Source organism: Perognathus longimembris, chromosome 17, assembly GCF_023159225.1.
Source record: "Perognathus longimembris pacificus isolate PPM17 chromosome 17, ASM2315922v1, whole genome shotgun sequence".
NCBI classification, from domain to species: domain Eukaryota; kingdom Metazoa; phylum Chordata; class Mammalia; order Rodentia; family Heteromyidae; genus Perognathus; species Perognathus longimembris.
The window spans coordinates 37,255,117-37,283,052 of NC_063177.1; the positions used below are offsets into that span (position 1 = coordinate 37,255,117).

The following is a 27,936-nucleotide window of genomic DNA, read 5'->3' on the forward strand; positions in this document are numbered from 1 at the left end:
TATACAAGTGATTTGTTAGTAAGAATGTCCCCTACAGTATGTTGCTACCATTTCAACAAAAACATGCCTTCTGTCCACTCTCACCCCTACCCACTGGACCTTGAAAATACAGGGATTGGGGGATCCTGACCCTGGAATGAGGCTAATAAAAGACTAGAGAAGAGATGGAATGAATGAGATATGGGCTGCCCTGATAAGGGAACAGGAAGAATGTTGTTCCGAGGAGCCAGACAGAAGTCTCCTCAGTGTGTCTCTTCTCAGGTTTACCTAAAAGATTTGAGGTGCTATCCCAAGGAGAGTCTTGAAGAGCCAGGATTACACAGCGTTTATCCCTTTCCTTGGCTGTCCTTTCACACCAATAGGCATGCGATGGAGTAAGGGCGCAAACTTCCCCCCAGGAATGTTTAGGATTAAAGTAATAAATAAATCTGAGGCTTTAGAAAAGAAAAAAAAAATGCGGGATGGCATCCTGGAGCATCTTGCCCGAGACTCCCGGGGAGGGGAGGCGGGACCCCTCGCCCGGCTTTTGGGGTTTCCCCAGCGCAGTGGACGTCCGGGACCTGTTGCGGGCAGCCGGGGCGCCCGGGCCGGGCCGGGCCGGGCCGGGAGGGAGCCACCCAGGCCTGCGCCCGGAGGGAGAAAGTGAAGCCGGGAACTGCTGCCACTCCCAGGCCCGCTGGAATGCAGTTGGAGGGGTGGGGGGCGCCCGGCGCGCGCGGCTCCCAATCACGGGCGGCCGAGGGGGTGGAGGAGGCGGGCGGCTCGAGGAAGTGCGGCGTGAAGTTGTGGAGCTGAGATTCTCCGCCGCCGGACCCGGAGCCCCGGAGTCCCGGAGTCCCGGAGCCCGGGAGTCCCGGAGGAGGCCGAGTCCCGCCGGCGGCCGGCCGCGCGCGCCCCTTCCCCGCCCAGCCTCGCCCGGCGCCCCCGCCGCCGCCGCCGCCGCCGCGCCCCCCCGCGCCCCGCGCCCCCAGCCCGGTCCCGCCGCGGTCCAGCCCGAGCCATGGGGCCGGAGCCGCAGTGAGCACCATGGAGCTGGCGGCCTGGTGCCGCTGGGGGCTCCTCCTCGCGCTTCTGCCCCCCGGAGCCGCGGGCACCCAAGGTGGGTCTGGGCTGGGGAGGGGACGGGGCGGCGCCGGCCCCGGCGGCTGCGCCCCCCCCCGCACGCAGCCCGGCGGGCTTCCCAGAGGCCCCGCCGCGATCGGGGGGAGACGACGCGGGGCGCTCAGGGGTGTGTGGGGGGTGGGGGTGGGCGCATCGGGGTGCGCGGGGCCCGCCGGAGGGGGGGGGGCGCGGGGCGGTGGGGTGGGGGGCGGTGACCCCGAAGCGGCTCCGCCCGGCCCGCCGTGGGCGCCCGAGCTCTCTGCACCGCACCGGCTCGGGGAACTTGTCAGGAAAGTTCAGAAAGTTTTGTGTTGGTTTTCTTTTTTTTTTTTCCTTTCCCTCTCCCCACCTCCCGGAGGGGTGTGTGTGTGTGTGTGTGTGTGTGTGTGTGTCTCGGGGTGGGCTTCCCCTTTCTGAGCCCCCCGCAGATTTCCTCGAAGCTCTCTGCCGTGGGCAGCCTCCGCCTCCGGACTGGGCCGAGCTGGATTCCTTGGGGGACCCCCCTCCCACACCCCCTACCACCCCCTCCGGGACGCTCGGGTTTAGTTACTGCAGCTTCTGCAGGGCTGGGGGCGGGGGGAGGGGGGAGAGGGGCCGATGCGGGGTGGGGGTGGTGGGGGGGTCGGGTTGTAGAGTGGCCTCACGTTGGAGGCGAAGGGGGGGGGGCATTATGATGGGGGAGGGGCCGGCACTTGTTTTGAACACATTTCTATTCCGCGCCCCCCCCCCCCCATGGTCTTGGGATAGAACCCCGGGCCTGGCACATGCCAGACAAGCTCTCCATGGACTGCAGAGTGTATCATACCTAGCACTGCTTTGAACAAATCTTTTTTTTGGGGGGGGGTGGGGGGAACTGAGGGACTGGGTTGCTTTTGAGGCTTATGAAGAGCCTGGACCATGGAGAATGGTGGTGGGTTTTCTGGTTTCGACCTACATAGAAAGTCACCTGGGCAGCTGAGGGGAGGGGAGCTAAAGAAATAAAGCCAGCTGGGCGGCTACTGAGGGCAGGTTGTTCCATACTGCTTTCTTCATGCTGGGGGTGTGTGTGTGGCCTCACAGTGTGGACCCTGACCCATCTGTCTGTCCTGTCACCATAAAGATGACATATATTCTGTGCTGGGTCTTGGCCGTGTGGTTGCACTCCACCTAAATCATTGAGTGGCCGGTGATGACAACGTGAGCGTGGTTGGGGGAGCATTTTGGGAGGCCACCTGTGGGTCTCTGTAGGTCTGGGAGTCTGAAGAAGGGTGGGAATCCTCACCTCTGTGTGTTCTCCAGGGGCCCTGTCGCCACACCCACACGTGTGTGTCTGAGCCTGTGTGTGTGTGTCTGCTCTGTTTTGTGTGGTCTTTGTGTTTTTGTGTCTAGGCTTTGTGTTGCCTAACAGCAATCTCCCATATATATGGGGACACTCAGTGAACTCTGCCCTCTCCAGGAACTCCCTTTAAGGTGCTCGATCTGCTGTAAACACTGGGAGGTGGCCCTTGGCTCCCAGCTGAGGAAGATGGCTTCTCTCTCTCTGAGAGCCCATTCTTCATCTCCTCATTTCCCAGGAGGGCATCTCCACCTCTGACCCTCATTTGAGAAGGGTGAAGCCAGGCTGGGCTGTGCCCTCACTTTGGCCTGGGAGTGGAGCTGGGGGGAGTGGCCCTGTGCAGAACTGGGATCTGAGAGGTGGATTCTGGACCAGAGGAGCCTCCTGGAGTCTTTACCCCTTAGCCTGCTGGGTGCCAAGTGGCAGAACAGTTGTATAGTGTAGGGAACGATGAAAAAGATAGTCCACCCCCCCCCCCCCCGCCAGCAGAACCCAGATTATATCCCAGAACTAGAGTTTGGGCAAGGAATATGGAGATGTGAGATCCAGAGAAGGCGCTGAAAGTTAGGATTTTGCTAAGATTTTTTCTTTGAGATCGTTTGTGTATCTTGCGCCGAATGTCCTTTTAATCTTGCAGAGTTCATTCATATTTTAATTGCATTATGATCCCCCCCCAATTTTTTCTTCCCCCTTTTTAACTATGCTTAGGGAAAACACTTTAATATCCAAGGAAAATTACATCTGAAAAGAGAAGATCAAATAGAAAAAAAAAAAGATTGCATTTCCAATGCACGTCTCTTGCTTTGCAATTACTTGTATCTTGCTATGTGACCTGGCCCTCCACCCCACTTACTTTTTTAGAATGTCTGGCATGCGTCTTAAATGCCTGATTCTTCACTCCATCCCAGCACCATCCTGTGAAGTAGGTGCACCGATGAGCAAATGGAAGCTCAGAAGGATGAAGAGAATGATCAAGGTCTCCAGCGACCCAATAGTATCACGGGCATTTTTGGATTCTAATGAAGAAGGGTTTGGTCAAAGTTTTAGTCCATTCTGCAGGAATAGGTTGAGAAAACATTGGGAGCAGCCAGGCAGCCAGCTGCACAGAGGAAGAGGCGGTAGTTGGTTCTTCAGAAGTATGGCTTTCCCATCCTCCCGTCCAGGCTTCTGCAGAGATGGGGGTGGGTGGCCGCAGAGGAGTCCACTCCCTTCCTAACTAGCGCACACCTGCCATCCTGTTGGGCCCTCCCAGCACAGAGGGATGGAGGGTAGAAGGGGTCAGAGGTCATTGGGACACACCGGCCTATGGGTGAGGGAAGCAACTGGAGTGGAAACGTGAAGGACCAGTGTGGGGCTGAGTAGGATCCAAAGTATGTCTACCTTTGGGTGATGGAATGATCTGGAAAAAGAGGCCCTTTCTTGCCTTCCACCTATGAGCAACCCCTTCCCCCTTTTTAACTAGGCCTCCTAGTCCTCCACTCCACCCCACAGAGCTGAAGTGGGGGCTGGGGTGTGCTCCCAGGTGGAATGGGGGAATTGTTATAGCTAATGTTTGTGTTGCCTCGGGGACTGTTTACAAACCCTTCTCATGTTTACAGACTGCTCCTCCATTCACTCTCTCATTTAACTCATGAACCTCCTCAGAGGAAGGCTGAGTTGTTATGGCCAAGTTAGGTCACCAAGGGCCAATCACTCAGTCACAGCACTGCTGGGCATGGAGATGAATCTGACTTAGCTTCTGGGCTGAAGGTCTAGGCCTGTGTCTGCTCCCACAGCCAGGCGCTCAGCTGGGGTTCTGATCTAAAGACCCCATGCTCCAACAACTCTGGCTTGATATTTGTCTTGCTACTCCAGCCGTCAGTGGCAGGTGAGGGAGCCACTTGAGTGGGCTCTGGGCCTTACGTCCAGGACTGTTGAGCCTGGGGATGCAGGTAGTCTTGATCATGTTGGTGGAGTCCAAAGGAAGCGTTAGCACCTGGAGGCCAGGAGGGTCTGTATCTCAGTGGGAGAGCGCTTGCCTGACATGCAGAAGGCAGACAGACAGACATAGACAGACATGGTAGGTCTTCCACTTGAGAATCCTCAAGACCAGGACTAAATTAAACCCTGACCACCGAAGTCCCATAGAGAGGGACTTAAAAGCCTCTGACCAGCTCTGAGCAGCAGAGATATAGATACTGATGTCTTTTGGTTGAGACTCTTGACTAGACTTCATTCATTCATTCATTCATTCATTCATTCGTTCGTTCGTTCTGGGCTGGCTCCTGCCTCACTGTCTGTCTCTGTCCCAGAGATCTGGAGAACGAGTCTTCTCCAGAGCAGGTGTCCCGGAGGCTAGGGGCATCTCATTTGGAATTAGGACCCTCTGACCCCAAGGAAACGGGCCAGGTGCTATGAGGACCATGGTGAGGGTAGGTTGGGGGTGCCTGGTAAGAAAGTGGGGAGTGGGAAGGTTCTAGAAGCAGAGAAGGTATTTAGAAGGACTTCTTGGCCCCATGTCAAGGGGGTGTCAGCTGGCAGCCTCCAGCTCCTGGTGAGTAGGTCTCAGGGTACCAATTTTATCACTGCAAACACTTTAAGAGTCTTACTCAAATGGGCCACAAATCTGGTAAACAAACTGCCTGGTGGGCGTGGCTGCCACTCTCTCTGACCTCCTGCCCAGCCCAGCCACCCTGCCCAGGCCGGCCGGCCTGGAGTCTGTGTGTTTGTTGGTAGCGTCAGAGAATTACTGAGTTTTTACATTTGTGTCGGGGTATGGCATGTTGTTTGTGTGTGCAGTTAGGCTTAATGAAAAGAAAATGGACCCTTAAGCCAAACCTGAATTCAAATCCTGCCTCTGTGGCTCACAAACTTGGTGACTTGAGGTTTCTTTTTTATTTTTTTTGGTCAAACTGGGGATGGAACCTGAGCCTTACCCATGGTAGGCAAGTTCTGTACCTATGAGCAGTACCTTCCACTGTGCTCTATGACCTCTGCCAGCCTGGGTTTCCTACTTGGTAAATAGAGCCAGCAGGCCCAGCCTCTGGAGGATGACAGGGCCTGCTGCTTACACAGTAGACGGAGCTCAGGTCAGTTACCATGGCCGCTGCCATTGTTGTTGTTGTTCTATTGCTTGGCTGCCACAGCTGGTGTCCCCTGGAGGTGGCTGAGGGCCACAGGGGGTAGACTGCTGTGAGGGGGAGGGGTGACGCCCCTACCCCAGCCCTGCTGTCCCTGTCCCCAGTTTGGCCAAGGCCTGGGGTCTGGGCCTGGGGACAGCTGTGTCTATAAGCAGCTGAAGCAGTCAGGCTGGGGGGTGGGGTGGGGGGAGGTCCTGGCAGGGCGTTATTTTGGGCCCAGCCTGCCACCCCCAGCTCCTGTTTCTCTTGGGAGTCTGTGGGGGAGAGAAGAAGAGGGATGTGAGTAGGCGTGGCTCGCTCCATCTAGGAGAGGGACCCTTGGGTTCTATTTCTGGACTCTCCCTTTCCTCTCTCTTTGCTTCCTTCCCAATCACCAAGAGGGCTGAGAACAGAGACTCCCTGCATGCTACCAGGACACCACCGGCTTGTGGCTCTAGGCAGACAGAGAACTCAGGAACCTGCTCTCCAGCCCTTTTTACCTCCTAGGATTGGACCACAGGTTCCGTGCTGCTGGGAGAGCAGAGCCCTTGGTGTCAGTGCCCGATGCCATTGTACTGGCCGGCCTCCCGTAGTCCCTGGGAGGCAGAGCGGTGACCGGCAGGAATTCTGGGCAGCTCAGGCACCTGTGGGCCTGTGTATTCCAGGGCACCCTCCACCCCCCCCCCCCCCCAACCTCCTGGGCAAGACACACCAGGTGATTCATCTTCTCACCAGAGCAGAAAAACAAGTTCAACTGGGCACCTTAATCTACCCCCTTCTTGCTGGCAGGCCTGGTGCTGGCTGCTACCCAGTGCCCCCTCCCTGGGCTCCTGATCCCCCCAGTCTGCCTTGGTGGGGCTCAGTGGGAGCGTCTGGTCTCCAGTATATCAGGCTGACAGGCAGGTGGGCAAGGGATGGGAACTTTTCTTGATGCTCCTTGGCAGATGCTTGGCACTTGGCAGGTCTATAGGACTGACGTCGTGTCTTTGTGGCAAGAGTTTCGTGGCATAGCTTCTGCCAGCTGGTTCTGGAGTCTTGCCCTGGGGAGGTGGTAAAGGTGAGGGTGCCGGCGTAGGAATCTGCACTGCACGCCTCAGCCTGGCCAAGATCTGCCTCTGGGTCCCCTCAGCTGGGCTCCCCAGCTTTGTTTCTCTATACAGAGGTGTTCCAGAGATCTCTGCAGTGATGACCAGACTTCTGATTGCCCTCCCCCTCCCGCCCTAAGCCCTGACTCCAGCTGACCTTCCTTCCTTCCCCACTCTCTGGGTGGCATTGCGGGGGGCTGCTGTCCCTTGCCAGGAGGCTGACACATGGGTGTGTTGGAATGGCAGAAGGAGAAAGCCCTGAGTTTGTTTGTTTGGGAGAGGGTCAGGGGTGTCCAGAAGAGCTGTGATTCATCATTTGTCTTCCTTGGGGGATTTTTCACTCTCGGCTCTGAGTCTAGCTTTTGGGGACAAAGGGAGGCTTTCTTTGGCAGCTGATACCCTGTATTGGTGGCAAGTGCCACAGGCTCACACACTGGGGCCCCTTCAGATGCTCAGGGTGGCCATGCCAGAGGGGACCCTCCACCCAGATCTTTCTCTTCCTTCCTAAACACCAAAGCTTTCTTCTGATGCTGACCTGTGGGTATGTGGGTACAAGGGTGTGGGAAGAGGGGCCGTCAGGCCTGCTTTTCTCCATGTCTGGGATGGCATGACGCTGGAGTGGGGATTAGGAGACGACTGGGTTCAGTCAGTGACCCCCCCACCCCTGCTCCCTCTCACCAGTGTGCACCGGCACGGATATGAAGCTGCGGTTCCCCGCCAGTCCCGAGACCCACCTGCAAATGCTCCGCCACCTCTACGAGGGCTGCCAGGTGGTACAGGGTAACTTGGAGCTCACCTACCTGCCTGCCAATGCCAGCCTCTCCTTTCTGCAGGTGAGTAGCTCATAGATAAGCCCAGCTAGGCCCAACCAGAGAGGCTGAGCCCTTCTTGGAGAGGTGGAGGTCGAAGAGGATACTCTATCCTTCTATTTCTTCTCGTAGTGGTTCCGTAAGCAGGAGGTCCTTTCTGATGCCTAACCTCAGCCCTTTTTTTTTTTTTTTTTAAACAAAATCAGTTGATTCCATCTTCAGTGTAGCTGGCTGTGGATGCCTCTGGTGGGATGCTCTCTTGCTAGCATCTTCCCTTTCCCCTGTCCAGTGGTCCCCATCACAGTCCTTGTCCTGGGAAGACCTGGTGGGGTTATAGGCTCCAGGTCCAACTCTGCCACATAATATGGTCCAGACCCTTAGCTTCAGTGTACCTCAGCTTTCCTGTCTGTCTACTGGGACCAGCAGTGGTCCCAGAGGAGGTCCCACTGGGAAGGTCATGAGAGACGTGTCTGGGGAAAGATTCTAAGCAGGAGAGAACGGAGACCTCCCAACCTGCTGGACTGTGTCCATGAGCCCTAGACTAGGGTCGCTACCGCAGTGCTTAGACTTCAGATTGCAAACGCCATCTTGTCCAGGCCTTCCTTTTTTTTTTTTTTCTGATGGAGAAACTGAGATGTCTGGAGGGCAGAGCACTTGCTCAGGGCTCCCCCCCCACCCCCCCACTGCCTTTTATCTTTCTTGATCAGTTAGGAATCTGGTGAGGCCAGATGGAAAACAGCCTATTGCTCCATCTCATTTCTACTGCTCGGTGGCTGGGGGCCTAGGAGGCCTGGGGGCAGGGGAGGAGTGCTCAAGGCCCAGACCCGCCTCACCCCCTGCCCCCCACCTTTCCCTCCCAGGATATCCAGGAGGTCCAGGGCTACATGCTGGTGGCTCACAGCCTGGTGAGGCAGATCCCACTGCAGAGGCTGCGGATCGTGCGCGGCACCCAGCTCTTCGAGGACAACTATGCACTGGCCGTGCTGGACAATGGAGACCCCCTGGACAATGCCACCCCTGTCATGGGGGCTGCCCCAGGAGGCCTGCGGGAGCTGCAGCTTAGAAGCCTCACAGGTGGCTATCACCATCCTTGTAGCCTTGCCTTGATCGCTGAGAATGGCCCGGAGCCACTGCGAGCCATGAAGAGGCTCTGTGTGTCTGGGAGGTCATATTCCCTCTAGTGGGTGCAGGCAGGGCCTCCCCTGGGAAGCTGAGGGAAAGAGAGCTGGGGTGTAGCCCAGGGGCAGAGCACTTGCCTGGCTTGTGTGAAGTCCTGGGTGTGATCCTCAGGACCACACGAAGGAAGACAGGAAAGAAAAGGAACCAAGGGAAGGAGTGAGGAAGGGAAGTGAGGAAAAGGAAAAGGAAGAGGAATGGGAGAGAGGGAAGAAAGGTAAAGGGACAGAGGAAGAAAGGAAGGAGGGGGAGAGAGGAAAGAGGAAAGGAAAAGGAAAAGGGAAGGGAGGGAGGAAGGGGAAAGAAAAGGGAAGGGTGACAGGAAAGAAAGGAAAAGAAGGGAAGAAGGAAGGAAGGAAGGAAGGAAGGAAGGAAGGAAGGCAGGCAGGCAAGCAGATAGGTTGACTCTCCTTCTTTTCAGGAAGTTGTAGCTTGTACCGACTTGCACAATTTAATCATTAGAATACTAGTTAGGTTTTTGTTCCCACTTGGCTGAGTCCAGGTTCGCAGTGAGCAACCTGTGCAACTGTGTCTGGTGAACTGTATGCCGTAGAATGTATGTGATGGCCTGCCGTCCAGGACTCCCTGTGGTAGACCGTATATGGTGAACTGTATGAAGTATGAGCTGTGGCCCAAAGTGGTAGAGAGCTCAAGGACAGCACCTCGACCCCGAGTTCAAGCCCTGTGACCCAGCAAAAAAAAAAAAGTAGACTCTATGCGGTAGACTGTGGGTGGTGGACTGTATGCGGTAGACTGTCTGCAGTGGACAGAGTATGGTGGACTGTCTGCAGTGGTCCTGGAGTCTTCAGTGTCCCAGCCTCAGGACCTTATGTTAGTCAGATGGCAGTCCTGTAAAGTCCTTCTTTTCATCCTTCAGTGTTCTCATTTTTCAGATGAGAAGACTGAGAAGCCCACAGAGGATACGTGGCTTACTCACAGTTATGCAGCTAGTTAACTAGATTTCGGATACGAGAGTCTCTTTTGTATGTGTGTTTGTGCAGTGCTGAGAATTGAACCCAGGGCCTTGCATATGCTCCACCACAGAGCCCCAACCCCAGCCTTTCACTCTTAACCCCCAAGCAGTGGGCCCAGGGTGAGGTGGAAGGCAAGGAGAACGCCTGGCCCCTGACATGGTGCCTTGCTCCTTCGGGACCTCAAGTTATTCATGTTGAGAGCGGGGCGGGCAGGTCTAGAAGACGCTGGAGGCGCTCTCCTGCCGTCTTGGGGAGCTGGGTTTGTGTAAGAGGTTTGCTCCCCTTCAGAAGGCAAGAGACACTGAAGAGAGGAGGTGGCTGATGGAAAAAGGCTCCCCTAACGGCTGCCCTTTCCACAGAGATCTTGAAGGGCGGAGTTTTGATCCAGCGGAACCCCCAACTCTGCTACCAGGACACGATTTTGTGGAAGGACATCTTTCACAAGAACAACCAGCTGGCTCGCACAGTGATAGACACCAACCGCTCCCGGACGTGTAAGCTGTGTTCCTGCCACCTCTTCTCTGTCAGCCTGCCTCTCCCAGCTCTTTTCTTTTTTGCTCAGTCTCTCCTGCCCTATCTGTGTCTCTTCTCTGTATCTCCTCCTCTGCCTTGGTTCAGTCCCTGCTTCCTTGGAGGCCTCTTTTCTCTCTGGATCTCTCCCTTGCTGGGTATTCACAGACTTGTGAGCTCTTTTGTTGCCTGATATTTCTCACCACTTCTCTCTGGTTCTGTCCCCAGGCCGGCCCTGTGCCTCATCTTGTAAAGATAACTATTGCTGGGGAGAAAGTTCTTCGGACTGTCAAATCTGTGAGTGTAGGGAGGCCCAGTGGCTGGGAGGGGTGGGGCAGGTGACTTGGGAGGGGTAGGGTAATGGGCTGGTGGCCACTTCCTGGGCGTGGGAGGTGCCTCAGAAGATGACAATGAGCCAGGCACTGGTGGCTCATGCCTGTCATCCTAGCTACTCAGGAGGCTGAGATCTGAGGATCGTGGTTCAAAGCCAGCCGGGGCAGAAAAGTCCATGAGACTCTTTATCTCCAGTAAACTACTCAGAAAAAAGCTGGAGGTGTTGATGTGGCTCAAGTGGTAGAGCTCCCGCCTTGAGCACAAAGAGGCTCAGGGACAGCACCTAGGACCACACACAGTTCAAGCCCCAGGAACAACAACAACAAAAAAATAAGAAGCTGATGGTGGTGGTAGAAGTCTGTTGTCCAGGACTCAGTCTCATCTTGTCTCTTTCCAACAGTGACAGGCACCATCTGTGCCAGTGGCTGTGCCCGCTGTAAAGGCCGGCAGGCCACCGATTGCTGTCACGAGCAGTGTGCCGCGGGCTGCACGGGTCCCAAGCACTCTGACTGCCTGGTAGGCACTGCTCCACCCTGTGTGGCCTGGATCCCAGGGTGTCAGGGCAGGGTTGGGTGGACACCTTGCTTGTGATTGCCTTGTTGCTCCTGGCTGGCATACCAGAAACAAACAGCCAGCCAGTGACCACCAGTGGCTTGTCCCCGCCAGGCCTGCCTCCACTTCAACCATAGTGGCATCTGTGAGCTGCACTGCCCGGCTCTGGTCACCTACAACACAGACACCTTCGAGTCCATGCCCAACCCTGAGGGCCGTTACACCTTTGGCGCCAGCTGCGTGACCTCCTGTCCTTGTGAGTACCCGAGAGAAGAGCATGGTTTTCCTGGTCTGGCCTACGGGAAGGGGAGGGGCATTGTGAGTCCATGTGCCCTGGCTTTGGAGGGCTACCCTGTTTGTTTACCAGTTAAGGAGCAGGTGGTACAAAGACAGGGAGCCGAGAGCGGTGACCTGGAGCTAGGCCACCAGGTTTGTGACCTGGCCTTACCACATATCTGTCTTACTGCCTTCTTGTGGTACTTCCATTTCCTCACAATACATGGGCAATAATCACTATAATGACCTCCTAAGATGGTTCTTGTGTTTGGATGAGTTAATGTTTGTTAGGCTCTTAGAACAGTATCTGGTGTTTACTATTGGATGGTCTGCGTAAGTCACGGCACCAGCACCTCTATTCACTGATGGATGCCGAGGGGCTTGGCTTTGGCCTGTGCAACCTCTTTCTTCTGGTGGGAGTCAGAGTAGGCCTTCAGGTCTTGGCTGTACCTCTTCATGACGGAAGAGGGGCAAGTGGAAAGTCAGACCAATTTGCATACTTCTGTGCTTGAATTCAGGGCCTTGCTGATTTTGCTTTGGTTTTTGCTCAAGGCTGGTGTTATACTACTTGAGCCACCTCTCCACTTCTGGCTTTTAAAAAGTGGTTGGAGAGAAAGATCTCACAAATTTGTCTTCCCAGGCTGGCTTTGAACCACAGTCATCAGATCTCAGCCTTCTAAGTGATATGAGCCAGTGGCATCATCTAGATTCGTTTTTCTTTTTGCTATTTATGTGTTTCTAATGATTTTTTTTTAAATTTTGGCAGTCATGGGGCTTGAACTCAGGGCCTGGGCACTGTCCCTGGGCTCTTTTTGCTCAAGGCTAGGGCTCTACCACTTTGAGCCACAACTCTACTTCCTAAACGAATCTTAACAGTGATGATGCGCTATAGGCGATGTTAAGGAGTAAACGAAGGTCCAGAGTTCAGATGCATAGTTAGGGCAGTTAAGTATTGATTGAACCATTGCTCATGGAGAGGTGTGAAGGTCCAGGGCACATGGTCTGTGTTCTGCAGACAACTACCTGTCTACGGATGTGGGGTCCTGCACCCTGGTCTGCCCCCCGAACAACCAGGAAGTGACAGCCGAGGATGGAACACAGCGGTGTGAAAAATGCAGCAAACCCTGTGCCCGAGGTACTCACCCACTTGCCCACTTCTGGGCCCATCTGAGCTCTCAGTTCCTCTACATACCCACTATGGTCCAGCCCTTTGTCCCACAATCCCTTGGATCCTCTGGGGCCCATCCTTTTCTCCCACTGTCGGCTGCCCTGCCCCAACCCTAGATCAAGTTTCCTGAGTCTCCAGCCAGTGTGGTCCCAGCAAGAAACTGCAGAAAGGATCCTGATGGGGCAGAGATGGCTCCTTTACCTTCTGTCCCCTTTCCCGCAGTGTGCTATGGTCTGGGCATGGAACACCTGCGGCTAGCAAGGGCAGTCACCAGTGCCAACATCCAGGAGTTTGCTAACTGCAAGAAGATCTTTGGGAGCCTGGCATTTTTGCCAGAGAGCTTTGATGGGTAAGGATGGGCACAATAGCCTGAGGCAGTGTCAAGGTGGACCCTGAGTCCTGAGGCCCCAGAGTGGTATTAAAATCTTTGGGGCGGGCTGGGAATATGGCCTAGTGGCAAGAGTGCTTGCCTAGTATACATGAAGCCCTGGGTTTGATTCCTCAGCACCACATACACAGAAAATGGCCAGAAGTGGCGCTGTGGCTCAAGTGGCAGAGTGCTAGCCTTGAGCAAAAAAGAAGCCAGGGACAGTGCTCAGGCCCTGAGTCCAAGCCCCAGGACTGGCCAAAAATAAATAAATAAATAAATAAATAAATAAATAAATAAATAAAATCTTTGGGGGATGATCGGGGAGAGGTGGGAGGCTGGGAATGCAAAGGAGGCAGGTGAGAAACCAGAGGGTGATGGGATGAGGGTGTGTTTTTTGTGTGTGTGTGTGTGCTTCTTGATCTGGGGCTTGAACCCAGGACCTGGGCTCTTTCCTGGACTCGTGGACTTTCCTGCCCTGGCTGGTTTTGAACTGCAATTCTCAGATCTCAGCCTCCGAGTAGCTAGGATTACAGGCGTGAGCCACCGGTGCCTAGCTGTCTCTAAGCTTTTGTGCTCAGTTATCTTATTTATTTATTTATTTTTGTTGTCATGGGGCTTGAACCCTGGGCCTGGGCCCTGTCCCTGAGCTCTTCAGCTCAAGGAATAGCGCTCTACCACTTTGAGCCACAGCCACTTGTGGTTTTCTGGTGGTTAATTGGAGATAAGAGTCTCATGGACTTTCCTACCAGAGCTGGCTTTGAACCATGATCTTCAGGTCTCAGCTTCCTGAATAACTAGGATTACAGGCTTGAGTCACCGGCGCCTGACACAAGGCTATTATTGTTCTACTACTTGAGCCATAGCTCTATTTCCAGCTGTTTTTGGTGCTTAAGTGAAGATAAGGAGTCTCATAGATTTTTCTGTCTAGGCTGGCTTTGAACTGTGGTCACCAGATCTCAACCTCCTGAGTAGATAAGATTATAAGTGCCTGGCTTGGCCCCCTCCTCCTCCTCCTCCTCCTCCTCCTCCTCCTCCTCCTCCTCCTCCTCCTCCTCCTCCTCCTCCTCCTCCTCCTCCTCCTCTTCCTCCTCCTCCTCCTCCTCCTCCTCCTCCTCCTCCTCCTCCTCCTCTTCCTCCTCCTCCTCCTCCTCCTCCTCCTCCTCCTCCTCCTCCTCTTCCTCCTCCTCCTCCTCCTCCTCCTCCTCCCCTCCCCCCCCCCCCCCCCGTGGCTTGAACTCAGGGCCTGGGCACTGTCCCTGAGCTTCATTTGCTCAAGGCTAGCACTCTATCACTTGAGCCACAGCACCACTTCTGGCCTGTTCTGTTTATGTGGTACTGAGGAATCGAACCCAGGGCTTCATGCATGCTAGGCAAGTGCTCTACCACTAAGCCACATTCCCAGCTGGGTTGTACTTTTTAAAAATTAATTTTATTTATTTATTTTTTGTCTATGTGGTACTAAGGAACGGAACCCAGGACCCCATGCATGCTAGGCAAGCACTCTACCACTAAGCAACATTCCCAGCCCTAGGTTGTATGTTTGTAAATGACATGTTGTCCACAAACATAGGCTCTTGTGGAGGTTCAGCCATATAGATGAAGCAAAATTTTCTGGCAGTATAGCAGCTCTGTTCACAATAGCCTCAAACTGGAAATGACTCCAGTGAATGTCAGCAGATAATACATACATACAGTGCTGTCCCACACAGGAACACGAAGAAGTGAACCGCTGGCATAAGCACTGTGGATCAATCTCAGAACAGTGCTGAAGCCGGGCACTGGTGGCTCAGGCCTACAATCCTGGCTACTGGGTTGGCTGAGAATGGGAGGAACATGGCTCATAATCAGCCTGGGAAAAAAATGATTTGTGAGATCCCTCTCCGTTCATAGCTGTGTGCAGGTGCATGCCTTTTCTGTTCCAGAAATGTCCAGCAGGGAAGCTGGATACAGTGGTGTGTGCCTGTCTTTCCAGCAGTGACAGGAAGCCTGAAGTAGGTAGATCTCAATGTAGGAACATGCCTGGACAGGAAGCTAGGCTCTACATTCAAAATAACCAGTGAAAAATGGCTGGAGGTGTGGCTCTGTGATAGAGTTCTGCCTAGGGAGTGTGAGGTTCCAAGTTCAAACCCCAGAACTGCAGAAACTAACAAGCAAGCAAAGAACATGTTGATGGAGGGACAAAAGGTGAACAAATGCAGCAATGGTACTTATTGGACACTATGTTGATCTTTTTATTTTTAGTTTCCCCAGTCTGGGGCTTGAACTCAGGGCCTAGGCACTGTCCTTGAGCTTCTTTTGCTCAAGACTAGCACTCTACCACTTGAGCCACAGCGCCACTTCTGGCTTTTTCTGTGTATGTGGTACTGAGGAATCGAACCCAGGGCTTCATGCATGCTAGGCAATCACTCTACCACTAAGCCGTATTCCCAGCCAGTATGTTGAAAATAAACTCTACAACTTGTGGGTGGAAACAGAAGGGAAAAATTGGGAGAGAGCGAGGGAAAGGGTGACATTGTCCAAAAAGAAATGCACTCTTTACCTGACTTATTTCACCTTTACAATAACAATAAAAAGAAATTTAAAAGAGCAGAACATGTTAAGCAAAAGAAGCCAGAATCAAGGACCATTGTGGTAGCCCATTCTTGTAATTAGAAAGACCTTGTCTTTTCTTTTTTCTTTTTTCTTTGTCAATCATGGGGCTTGAACTCTAGGTCTGGGCGCTATCCCTGAGCTCTTCAGCTCAAGGCTAGAGCTCTACTACTTGAGCCACAGCACCACTTCAGGCTTTCTGGTGGTTAATTGGAGATAAGAGTCTTGCGGACTTTTCTGCCTGGGCTGGCTTTGAACCATGATCCTCAGATCTCAGCCTCCTGAGTAGCTAGGATTACACGTGTGAGCCACCAGCACCGGTTGGACCTTGTCTTTTTTTTTTTTTTGCCAGTCCTGGGGCTTGGACTCAGGGCCTGAACACTGTCCCTGGCTTCCTTTTTGCTCAAGGCTAGCACTCTGCCACTTGAGCCACGGCGCCACTTCTGGCCATTTTCTATATATGTGGTGCTGAGGAATCGAACCTAGGGCTTCATGTATAGGAGGCAAGCACTCTTGCCACTAGGCCATATTCCCCAGCCCCTGGACCTTGTCTTAAAAAAAAAGTCCAGACCCATGTAGATTCCATACCGTATAATTCCTTTTATGTGAGATTCTGAAAACACAAATCCGTGGTGAGTTTGTCCTGGGGCCGGCAGCCTAGAAGGGACGCAGGAAAAGCTCGGGAGGGAAACAGCTAGGCTCAATGGGCAAAATGGGTTTGAGTGGAGGCATTGGTGGGAAGTGGAGAGTGGGTGACAGAGCCTTTTCTGGAGGGTGAGCGTGCCTATCCCCCTTTGTGGCCCTGCTAATTTCTCCTATTCCTTCCAGGGACCCCGCCTCCAACATTGCCCCCCTGCAACCTGAGCACCTCCAAATCTTTGAGACCCTGGAGGAGATCACAGGTGAGCTCTGCCTCTCTGGGCCCCGTGCTCCTTCAGGGTTGGGGGGAGGGCGGGCATCCCAGCCTTGTTCCCACACCCCAGCCTCCTCCTCTACCTACAGGTTACCTGTACATCTCCGCGTGGCCAGACAGCCTGCCTGACCTCAGTGTCTTCCAGAACCTTCAAGTCATCCGGGGACGCGTTCTACATGAGTGAGTACCAGGCGAGGAAGCCCTGGATGCAGCGGCGTTTCCATGGCATTTCCACGAGTGTTGGCAGAATCCTGAGACAGGGGGAAGGGGTGGACCGCCTTCCCTGAGCAGGAATGGTCCCGGGGTCAAGTGCACCCCCCCCACCCCGCAAGTAGCTAATCACCCCACTTCTTGCAGTGGCGCCTACTCGCTGACTCTCCAAGGCCTGGGCATCCGCTGGCTGGGGCTGCGTTCGCTGCGGGAGCTGGGCAGCGGGCTGGCCCTCATCCATCGCAACGCCCACCTCTGCTTCATACACACGGTGCCCTGGGACCAGCTCTTCCGGAACCCCCACCAGGCCCTGCTTCACAGTGGCAACCGGCCAGAGGATGCGTGTGGTAAGAGAGGGAACCCAGCACAGAGCCAGCACATAGGAGTGCGCCCGGGCCCCTGTCTGTGGTCTGCTACCCGAGCAGACTGCCTGTTCCTGGAGCCCTGGTCTTGACTCAACTCTGGCTGGCTTGGCCCCTCGGCATGGCTTACGGCTAGATCCTACCATGCTGTCTTGTCATCCTTCCCTTTCCCTCCATTTCTGGAAGCAGAGAATTCCTCTCCCTGCATTGCCCAGTACCTGTCTGCCCCTTTCCCCTCCAGCCCAGAGCCACACCCACCTCATCTTCTGGCTCCCTTGTACCTGGGGTCTCCCTTCCCTAAGAGCCGCCTCTGACCCCTTCCTCTTCCTTGCAGCGGGCGAGGGCCTGGCCTGCTACCATTTGTGTGCCAATGGGCACTGCTGGGGGCCGGGGCCCACCCAGTGCGTCAACTGCAGTCAGTTCCTCCGGGGCCAGGAATGTGTGGAGGAATGCCGAGTCCTGCAGGGGTATGCCGGGCAGAGGAGGGGGCAGCTGGAGCTGGGGGAGGGGGGGTGTGCCCAGGGCTCCTCCCAGGCCTCTCACCACCCACCCCTTCTCTCAGGCTTCCCAGGGAGTATGTGAGTGACAGGCACTGTCTGCCCTGCCATGCTGAGTGTCAGCCCCAGAATGGCTCAGTGACCTGCTTTGGATCGGTGAGGAGCTGGTGGGAGGGGGCACATGGAGGTCACCAGGGATCCGACAGGTGTGCTAACACCTGTGTGTCAGACATCCAGTGTCCCTGAGGGAGGCTCTGGGCTCGGGCCTGGGCATCGGGAAGGTGGGGACTTGGGGACAGCCAGGGTGCTGCTGGGGGAAGCTGGGCTGCCCCTTCAGACCGCGACAAGGTCCCCACGAGCCCCGTATCCTTGGCTGTGGCTGGCCAGGGGAGGTTAGATGTGCAGGCTCAGGCCTCAGCCCACCTGGATTCAAGTCGAGGTCCTGCTGCCAGCCTCAGTTCTGGTGTTTATAAAGTGAGTGTTGTAACTGTACCCACCCTGTTGGGTGTGGTGAGAACAACATTAAACCTGGCTTGGCACTGTGCCTAAGCCCTGGAAAGGCTTTGTACATAATGGTTACTGTCTGTTACACCTTAGATAACACACGTCCCTCTCTGGGCGCCTCCAGTTCCTGGTCACCACCACCCCTCCTGCCCCCACAATCACGCTCTGAAGGAGGGGTGCTGGGGGCGGGGCTACAGAGACGGAACTGTTTGTCTCAGGAATAAGGAGACAGGGGCTGCTGAGTAGTCAAGCACCTCAGGGCCTGACCCTCCTCAGCTGTTGGTGCCAACCCCTGTCCCCCCAAACCCTTCCTCCCCCCAGGAGGCGGACCAGTGTGAGGCCTGTGCTCACTACAAGGACCCTCCCTTCTGTGTTGCGCGCTGCCCCAGTGGCGTGAAGGCTGACCTCTCCTACATGCCCATCTGGAAGTTTCCAGATGAGGAAGGCACATGCCAGCCATGCCCCATCAACTGCACCCACTCGTGAGTCCAGAGTTCTTTTCTGTGGAAAGGAGCGCTTTCATTGCAGGAGCCTTTCTTGGGGGTTCCTATTGTAAATGGGGGACAATTCTAACTAGGCTTACTCTGAGACTTTTTTCATCTTTTCTTTTTCTTTGGGTGGTACTGGGGTTTGAACTCAAGACATCTATACTACCTGGCCCACACTCCTATCTCTTTTTGCTTTAGTTTTTTTTTTTTTTTAACCAGTCCTGGGGCTTGAACTCAGGGCCTGGGCACTGTCCCTGAGCTTCCTTTTGCTCAAGTCTAGCATTTTACCACCTGAGCCACAGTGCCACTTCTGGTTCTTCTGTTTATGTGGTGCTGAGGACTTGAACCCAGGGCTTCATGCATGTGAGGCAAGCACTCTGCCACTAAGCCACATTCCCAGCCCTGCTTTAGTTTTTTGGTTCCTGTGTGTTAGTCATGGGGCTTGAATTCAGGGACTGGGGGCTGTCTCAGCTTTTTTTTCTCTCTCAAGGTTGGCTCTCTATCACTTGAGCCTTAGCTCTGCTTCCAGTTTTCTGGTTGTTAATTGGAGATAAGAATCTTACAGCCTTTCCTGCCCAGACTGGCTTCATCCTTGAACCTTGATCCTCAGATCTTAGCCTCCTGAGTAGTTAGGATTATATTATAGGTGTGAGCCACCAGGGCCTGGCTTAGTTATTATTATTTTTTTTATATAATTCAACTCTCCTACCTATGCCTCTTAGCTGGGATTATAGGTGTGAGCCACCACACCCAGACATTGTCATCCTTTTTTCCTAATTACAAAAATGATACATTCAAATGTTTTATAGCTGAATGGCAGTAGCTCATTCCTTTAATCCTAGCTACTCAGGAGGCTGAGATCTGAGGATGATGGTTTGAAGCCAGCCTAAGCAGGAAAAGTCCATGAGACTCTTATCTCCAGTTAATCACAGAAAAAGCCAGAAGTGGTACTGTGGCTCAAGTGTTAGAGCTCTAGCCTTGAAGAAAAGGACAGCTCACAGGGCCAAAGTTCAAACCCCAGGACTGGGGCGCACACACACACACACACACACACACACACAGAGTTTTAACACATGAAATGTAAATGGATGTTGATAGCAGTTCTGTCTTACTGTTAATTATTTGGAATGTTTTGCCTCCTTTCTTTTTCTTGGGAGGCGCAGGGGGGCTCAGGCTAGAGATATAACCCAAGGTATGACAACATACTAAATGTTCTACCACTGAGCTATGCCCCCAGCTTGCTTATCTGTGCCTGGTCTTTTTACTAAAGTGGGATTGTAGACCATCGATACTATTTCCAAATTGCTTTTTTTGGTGTGTATGTGTGTGCTGGTCCTGAGGCTTGAGTTAGGAACAGCCAGGGTGCTGTCTGAGCTTTTTGGCTCAAGGCTAGCGCTCTACCACTTGAGCCATGACCCCTTCCAGCTTTACTTATTTATTATGTAATTTATTGGAGATAAGAGTTTCAGACTTCCCTTCCCAGGCTGGATTTGAATGGTGATCCTCAGATCTCAGCCTCCTGGGTAGCTAGGATTACAGGCAATAGAGCCGGGTGCCAGTGGCTCACACCTGCTCTGTTGCCTGTCATCCCAGCTACTCAGGAGGCTGAGATCTGAGGATCACCATTCAAATTCAGTCTAGGAAGGAAAGTCTGAAACTTGTATCTCCAATTAACTGCCAAAAAAGCTGGAAGTGGAGTTATTGCTCAAGTGGTAGAGAGCTAGCCTTGAGCAAAAAAGCTCAGAGACTGTGTCCTGGGTTCAAGCTTCTGGATGGGCACATACACAACAACGAACTTCTCTATAGTGTAAGTGTTATATAACCCTGTTGTTAATTGAGAAATATCAAGCTTGATTGTCTTTACAGTTTCTTACAATCCATCCAGCCCTGCATGCAAAGGAGAAGCCTGTGCATGTCCTAGTGTCTTGGAATTGGCATTTCAGGGTATATACTGAGAGATGGAACTGCCCCCTTTTTGCTCAAGGCTAGTGCTCTACCACTTGAGCCACAGCTCCACTGCTGGCTTTTTCTGTGTATGAGGAGTTGAACCCAGGGCTTCATGCATGCTAAGCAAGCACTCTACCTCTAGGCCGAACTCCTCGCACCCCTCCCCTTTTGTGTGTGTGTGTGCGCGTGTGTGTGTGTTTTGCATTTTTTTTTCCGGTTGTGGGGCCTGAACTTAGGGCCTGGGCACTGTCACTGAGCCTCTGTGTGCTCAAGGCTAGCACTCTACCACTTGAGCCACAGCGCCACTTCTGGTTTTTAAGTAGTTAATTAGAGATGAGAATCTCACGGGGAACTTTACTTGTCTGGGCTGGTTTCACACCTTGATCCTCACATCTCAGCCTCCTGAGTAGCTAGGATTACAGGTGTGAGCCGCTGATGCCAGGCCTGGATGTTATTTTATTGATTGAGTGGCTGGTGCTAGGGATGGAACCTGGGCCTGGCACATGCTAAGCACTCCCTCCATACAGAGCCACACCCCCAGGCCCCACGTTGTGAAACAGGTATTGCTACACTTCCTTCAGATGTTGGACAGAGTACCCCAAGACTCCCTCATGGAGCAAATAGCTGAGCTTTCAGAATCCATGTTCTTTGGGATGTACTTCCCTTCCTGCCCAGCCCAGGGAGGGGCAGGGGTCCAGGGAGGTGGGTTGCCAGGCCTGAGCAGGGCTGGTAGGCAGAGTGTGAGTATCCTGAAGCCCAGTTTCTGCCTTTGTCTTGATGGGGATTATAACCCAGCCACACCTACCCCAGCAGGCTGTTCCCAGAGTTGTTGATGGGACTCTCTCTTCTGCAGATGCGTGGACCTGGATGACAAGGGATGCCCTGCGGAGCAGAGAGCCAGGTGGGCCTGGGCCCCTAGAGGTACCCCTGTGGCCTCTTCCTTCCTTCCTGGCCCCTGGGTGGTCACTGATCACCTAACAAGCCATCCATCACTTCCCATTGCATGCTTCCTCTGTTGATTCTTTCAATTTGCTTCTACACGTGAATAGAGGATGTTCAGGGTACTGGGGGAGGAGGGGGGCAGGTAGCCTGCGTACTCAGTACCTCCCACACTAGAGTAACCTCATGTCTCTGGGGATGCAGGCTAGCTCCAGCCATGATAGACTGAGCAGAGTGTGGCCGCAGCACCAGGGAGGGGTTGGGAAACATTTTTTGAGGTAGGGTCTCATGTAGGGAAGGCTAGTCTTGATCTCACTCTTAAACTAGGCTTGCCTAGAACTTGAGTCTCCTACCTCATCCTCCTGGGTGCTCTGAGAGTACAGACCTGCACCACCTGGGAATTCTAACTAGGATGGTAACAGGCTTTGAGGATGGCAGGAAGCTTCCAGAAGGGAGTACAGGCACTTCCCCAGCCCTCAGGTGGAAAGCCTTGCTAGGTGTTGGCCAATCCAGGGACCTTCAAAGGCTCTGGTGTGGGGGGGGGGCTGCTGAGGACATGGAGAGAGAGAGAGAGGAGAGAGAGGAGAGAGGAGAGGTTGGAAGCAGGTAAGAGACAGATTTAGAAGGCGGAGGCCTTGACCATTAAGCCAGAAAACTTGCTTGTATGGGCAGTGGAAAAATTTGGAAAAGAGAACAGAGAGGGCTGGGAATATGGCCTAGTGGCAAGAGTGCTTGCCTCGTATACATGAAGCCCTGGGTTCGATTCCTCAGCACCACATATATAGAAAAGGCCAGAAGTGGCGCTGTGGCTCAAGTTGGCAGAGTGCTAGCCTTGAGCAAGAAGATGCCAGGGACAGTGCTCAGGCCCTGAGTATCAAGCCCCAGGACTGGCAAAAACAAAAAAACAAAAAACCAAAAACCCAGAGAGTATATCTATGTGATGATTGGTCTCAGACGTACACCATTCATGGCGCCAGGCCCTGTGCTGCGTGAGGGGGCGGGGGTGGAGGGGACGGGGTGGAGGGGAATGAGGATGCCCGCAGTGTCAGGTAACTGGGCATCGTGGTACATGGCTGTAATTCCAGCACTCTGGAGGCTGAAGCAAGAGAGTCTCAAGTTCTAAGCCAGTCTGGATTATGTTGCAAGATCTAGTCTCCAAAAAAAAAAAAAAAAAAAGTCCAGTTAATACTCAGGTATTCCATCTGCCCCATAATGAGCTTTTGTTGTTGTTTTTTTTTTAAATTTGTTTATATTAGTGGGGGGTTGGGGGAGTCAACTAAGTCTTAGAAGATGGAGAAATGGTGGTTCTGGCCATAGGAGGAGCATATGCGAAGGCTGGGAGATGTGGGAAATCATGACTTGAAGGTGAAAACTTGGGTTAGGCCATCGGAATCCCTAGGTGCTCTCATTCGTGGGCCTCAGGACGGGCAGCCACCAGAATCGGCGGGGTAGGGCTCCGGAACTGCGCATACTAACCCACTCCTTCGTGACTTTCACACCATGACGTTTTAGAGCCCTGAGATAGAGCCAAGGGCAGGGTCACAGAGGCTATGGGGTTGTGCAGAGAGTCTAGAACGTTCTTGTGGAGGTAGAAGGGAGCAACGGTAGGTTTTAGAGTAGGGAAGGAAGTGTGAGAGCCTGCCGCTTGTTCTTCCCACTTCCCTTCTGGGGTGCCGGGAACCTTCCTGTACTTCCATATGACCCCGTCTAAACCCTCGGCCCCTGATTGCTAACCCTGGCTCCTGTCCCCAGCCCTGTGACGTCCATTATCGCTACCGTGGTGGGCGTCCTGTTGTTCGTGGTCATGGGAGTTGTCCTTGCGATTCTGATCAAGCGAAGGCGCCAGAAGATCCGGAAGTACACGATGCGGAGGCTGCTGCAGGAAACCGAGGTGAGGCGAAATGAGGGCCTCCCAGCCTACCTGAGGCCTGCAGCTTGCCGGGCACTGACCCACCACCCCCTTACCCCAGTTGGTGGAGCCTCTGACACCCAGTGGAGCGATGCCCAACCAAGCTCAGATGCGGATCTTGAAAGAGACTGAGCTAAGGAAGGTGAAGGTGCTTGGATCCGGAGCTTTTGGCACAGTCTACAAGGTTAGGGTTGGGGCTGGGGTGTGGGGTGGGCAGATCTGGAGACTGGGGCCCAGGTGTGTGTGTGTGTGTGTGTGTGTGTGTGTGTGTGTGTGTGTGTGAAGACTCCAGGTAATGCTGTTTGAGGGAAGGAATGGGCCAAGCTGGAGGGAGGGGACGGGTATTCAGAGCACAAAGACGAACCTGGGTCTGGTCCATACTCCTGGCTCACTCCCATCCTCTTTCTGCTCAGGGCATCTGGATCCCAGATGGAGAGAATGTGAAAATCCCCGTGGCCATCAAAGTGTTGAGGGAAAACACATCCCCCAAAGCCAACAAAGAAATCTTGGATGTAAGCCTGGCTACCCTCTCCTGCGGGAGTTTGTGAGGGACAGCCTGGCTGCAGGCTTGGGCTGATGAATGAAGTCTGACTTTGATTAATCTGGTCTGCAGGCCTGGGCCATGCGTGTGCAGAGGGGAGCATGGTGGTTGGGGGAATTTGTGGTCTTCCAGGCCCTCTCATCGTGTCCTCCTCTCTAGGAAGCTTATGTGATGGCTGGCGTGGGGTCCCCCTATGTGTCTCGCCTCCTGGGCATCTGCCTGACATCCACGGTGCAGCTAGTGACACAGCTGATGCCCTATGGCTGTCTTCTGGACCACGTCCGAGAACACCGAGGGCGCCTCGGCTCCCAGGACCTGCTCAACTGGTGTGTGCAGATAGCCAAGGTATGCCTTCGTTTGGGTTGGAGCCTGCAGGTCCCTTGAGAGTCACTTCCCGTTATCCCATGGCCCTAGGATGGGTGGTCTCCCGGGAGGGTGACCAGGGTGAGGCCCAATCCAGAGGTCCACACCGGTGCCTCCCATTCCAGGGCATGAGCTACTTGGAGGACGTGCGGCTGGTACACAGGGACCTGGCTGCCCGCAACGTGCTGGTCAAAAGTCCGAATCACGTCAAGATTACAGACTTCGGGCTAGCGCGGCTGCTGGACATTGATGAGACTGAGTACCATGCGGATGGGGGCAAGGTAGGAGGAAGGAGCAGAGTGGGCCCGGTGGAGCCGAGTCTGTTTCCGGTGGCGGGGGTGGGGCGGGCTGAGAAGGATGACCTCCCCCCTACACCCAGTCAGAGGGCTTTCTCCTCTGTCCCTCAAGGTGCCCATCAAGTGGATGGCACTGGAGTCCATTCTCCGCCGGCGGTTCACCCACCAGAGTGACGTATGGAGCTATGGTATGTGTTGGGGGAAAGGCTCGATGAGGAGCCATGTTGGGTGGGGGTGGCAGTTGGAGGGGTGAGAACAGGTTGGGGGTGGGGGATGTCCAGCCAGGGATAGAGGGGAGACTGGATGGATCCCGTCCCTTGGGTGCACACCTCCCTCCCCCTGCTGCCATCGCCTCAGCCCCCTGGTCACAGCTTCTGCACTTCATAGAACAGGGCTGCCCCTCACCCTCCACTCCCGACGCCCTGTTCATCACAGGTGTGACTGTGTGGGAACTCATGACTTTTGGAGCCAAACCCTACGATGGAATACCAGCCCGGGAGATCCCTGACCTACTGGAGAAGGGGGAGAGGCTGCCCCAGCCCCCCATCTGCACCATTGACGTCTACATGATCATGGTCAAATGTGCGTGCGTGCATGCGTGGTGGGGCTGAGCGTGTGGGGGGGGGAAGGGAGAAGGACCACAGGGCCCCCAGGGCATCAGGAGCAGGGTGGAAGCGGGCCCAGAGGCCCTGGTATATTTGAAGCACCTCATGCCCCTTTCACAATAGAAGTCCTGAGCTGCTCTAGCTTAAACAGCTACTGATTGACTACTGTACCACACCATTGAAGAACCGGAGGGGCGAAGAGAAACGCCCCAAGGTTCCAGCTCAAGACCCCCAAGTCTTCTCAAGGTCGGCTTCATGAGAACTCTGGGCATCAGCCAGGGTTGTCCAGGCCAGGCTAGAGAGGGGGACGGGGCAGGGAAGCAAGATGACAATGCTGAGCTCCTCCTCCCGCCCCAGGTTGGATGATTGATTCTGAATGCCGGCCAAGATTCCGGGAGTTGGTGGCTGAATTTTCCCGCATGGCCAGGGACCCCCAGCGCTTTGTGGTCATCCAGGTACTGGGCCTTCCCGTGGCACGCCTCTCACTAAGAGCCTGCCCCTTCTGCAGAGGGAAATAAGGGGAGAGGACGTCTTGATGCCGCCTCCGTGAGCCTGAAGCTGCATGCCAGGCCTGGCTGTGCTGGGGCAGCGACCTCTCTCTCTCTCCTCCCTAGAATGAGGACTTGGGCCCATCCAGCCCCTTGGACAGCACCTTCTACCGCTCACTGCTGGAGGATGATGACATGGGGGACCTGGTAGATGCTGAGGAGTACCTGGTACCCCAGCAGGGTTTCTTCTGCCCAGACCCTGCCCCAGGCACAGGGGGTACTGCCCACCGCAGGCATCGAAGCTCATCCACCAGGGTCAGTGTTCTTAGACACAATATGGTGGCTTGGTTGCTTCCCTCTCCCACCTAAACACACACTGAGTACCCCCGCCCCCCCTCCGTCAGTTATGGGGCTTGAACTTGGGGCCTGGGTGCTGTCCCTGAGCTCTTTCACTCAAGGCTAGTGCTCTACCACTTTGGGCCACAGCTCCACTTCCAGTTTTCTGGTGATTAATTGGAACTAAGAGCTTCACAGACTTCCCTGCCCAAGCTGGCATTGAACTGGGATCCTCAGAGCTCAACTTCCTGAGTAGTCAGGATTACAGGCTTGTGCCACCAGCACTCAGCCTGGGTACCTTTTTTTTTGGTGCTTCCTTACATTCCCCTCTTGTGGAGACCCCATTATCCCTGAGGATTCTCATTGCTTGTTAGCTCCTGTGGCCCCTTTCTCTCCACTGTGACTGTCGCACCCCAGAGGTGTTTTTCTCCCAGACCCCATGAGCACTCCATTGTAACTTTCTATCTTGTCTCCAGAGTGGAGGTGGTGAGCTGACCCTGGGGCTGGAGCCCTCTGAGGAAGAACCCCCCAGGTCTCCACTGGCCCCCTCAGAAGGGGCTGGCTCCGATGTGTTTGATGGTGACTTGGGGGTGGGGGCAGCTAAGGGGCTGCAGAGCCTACCCCCCCACGACCTCAACCCTCTGCAGCGGTACAGCGAGGACCCCACAGGACCCCTGCCCCTGGAGACGGACGGCTACGTTGCTCCCCTCACCTGCAGCCTCCAGCCAGGTATGGAACGCAGGCCTCCGCCCAAGCAGGGGATGTTGGGAACCCTCAGGCCACACCCACGGTGGGGGCAGTCGTGATGGCAGGGACATCTAACAAACCCCGGTTCACTTGGACTTTCAGAATATGTGAACCAGCCGGAAGTCCGGTCGCAGCCCAGCTCACCCCTGGAGGGTCCTCTGCCTCCTGTCCGACCTGCTGGGGCCACTCTGGAAAGGCCCAAGACTCTCTCCCCTGGGAAGAATGGGGTTGTCAAAGATGTTTTTGCCTTTGGGGGTGCCGTGGAGAACCCAGAGTACTTGGCACCTCGGGGAGGCGCTGTCACACAACCCCACGCTCCTCCAGCATTCAGCCCAGCCTTCGATAACCTTTACTACTGGGACCAGGACCCATCGGAACGGGGGGCTCCACCCAGCACCTTTGAAGGGACCCCTACAGCAGAAAACCCTGAGTACCTGGGCCTGGATGTCCCAGTGTGAGCCAGAGGCCAAATGTGCCGAGGCCCTGCTGTGCCCCTGGAGTTGGGGCAGGCCTGACCTGCAGCCCGTCGTCACTGGAAGGCCGGCCAAGGGCTCTCTGACCACGGCAAGGGGAGCTTGCTGTGCCGGAAACATGCTCCAAGGAGCCTTCCTGCCTGCCTGAATTCCCAGGCAGCCAAGAGGGGCCCAGCCTGGTTGGTAGAAGGGGCGTACTGGGCACTGGTTGATTTTGGAGCCCTGCTCCAGACTTCGGATGCTACCGCCATAGTCTGCACACCCCGAGGCTGTGGCCCTGCCCGACCTTCTTCCAGACCTTGAGTTCTGAAGGACCGAAGGAGGCTGGGCCTAGGAGAGAAGAGGTGCCAAAGGCCTAAGAATGAGGACAACCCCCAAACAGACTGTCCCTGAGATCTAGTGCTCTCCTCTGCCCCAGGAGGAAGGGAGCTGCACTAGTGTCCAGGCCAATCCTTGTACAGAATACCTTTTTGCTTGGTTTTTACATATTTTTGTTTTTTTAAAGATGAAATAAGGACCCAGAATGAGAGTGGGTATTATATGAGAGCCGGGGGGGGAGAGCCCTGTTCTTGGGGCTGGGGACGGGAAGATTCTGCACATTCATCTGCCAATAGATTTTGGAAAACAGCTGGGCCCCAGCCTATGCCTTGGGGTGGCTGTAGCCAGACCTTACTGCTTACCTTACACACAACATTCTTCTTGAAAAAGTGGGTAGGAATCTTCTAAAAGCTTGAAAGAGGAGCCCAACTTGCAACTCCCTAGCTTTGGGGTTAGTTGGAGAACTGGCAAATTACGATTTCTATCTGAGGGCTGACAACTGGATCATTTTGGCTTGAACAAACTCATTCCTAAGGCCACCCACCACAATGGGGTCACTTCCTTCCTGTGGAGAAGGGGAGTTAGGGGCAGGGAGGGGGAGAGAAGAGGCACTGTCTACTACATGACTCATGTTCCTTGCCTTG

At 54.5% G+C, this 27,936-nt stretch overlaps 1 protein-coding gene across 3 annotated transcripts; it reads left to right on the forward strand.

Annotated features, from left to right (window-relative positions):
• Positions 1-946: 946 nt before the first annotated feature.
• On the forward strand, positions 947-27,492 carry Erbb2 (erb-b2 receptor tyrosine kinase 2). Of its 3 annotated transcripts, none has more exons than XM_048365054.1 (27): positions 947-1,099; positions 7,278-7,432; positions 8,269-8,482; positions 9,918-10,052; positions 10,297-10,365; positions 10,802-10,917; positions 11,068-11,209; positions 12,245-12,364; positions 12,620-12,746; positions 16,185-16,258; positions 16,359-16,449; positions 16,627-16,826; positions 17,176-17,308; positions 17,404-17,494; positions 18,164-18,324; positions 21,131-21,178; positions 22,969-23,107; positions 23,187-23,309; positions 23,539-23,637; positions 23,826-24,011; positions 24,155-24,310; positions 24,438-24,513; positions 24,761-24,907; positions 25,288-25,385; positions 25,545-25,733; positions 26,231-26,483; positions 26,604-27,492. In XM_048365054.1, exons 1-27 carry the CDS (start codon positions 1,027-1,029, stop codon positions 26,957-26,959), a joined length of 3,771 nt encoding a protein of 1,256 aa, XP_048221011.1. In that variant the 5' UTR covers positions 947-1,026; the 3' UTR covers positions 26,960-27,492. The 3 variants fall into 3 exon arrangements, with proteins under 3 accessions (XP_048221011.1, XP_048221012.1, XP_048221013.1); XM_048365055.1 differs by having other exon boundaries at positions 7,281-7,432; XM_048365056.1 differs by lacking the exons at positions 21,131-21,178; positions 22,969-23,107; positions 23,187-23,309; ... (7 more) ...; positions 26,231-26,483; positions 26,604-27,492 and having other exon boundaries at positions 18,164-18,328.
• Positions 27,493-27,936: the final 444 nt, after the last annotated feature.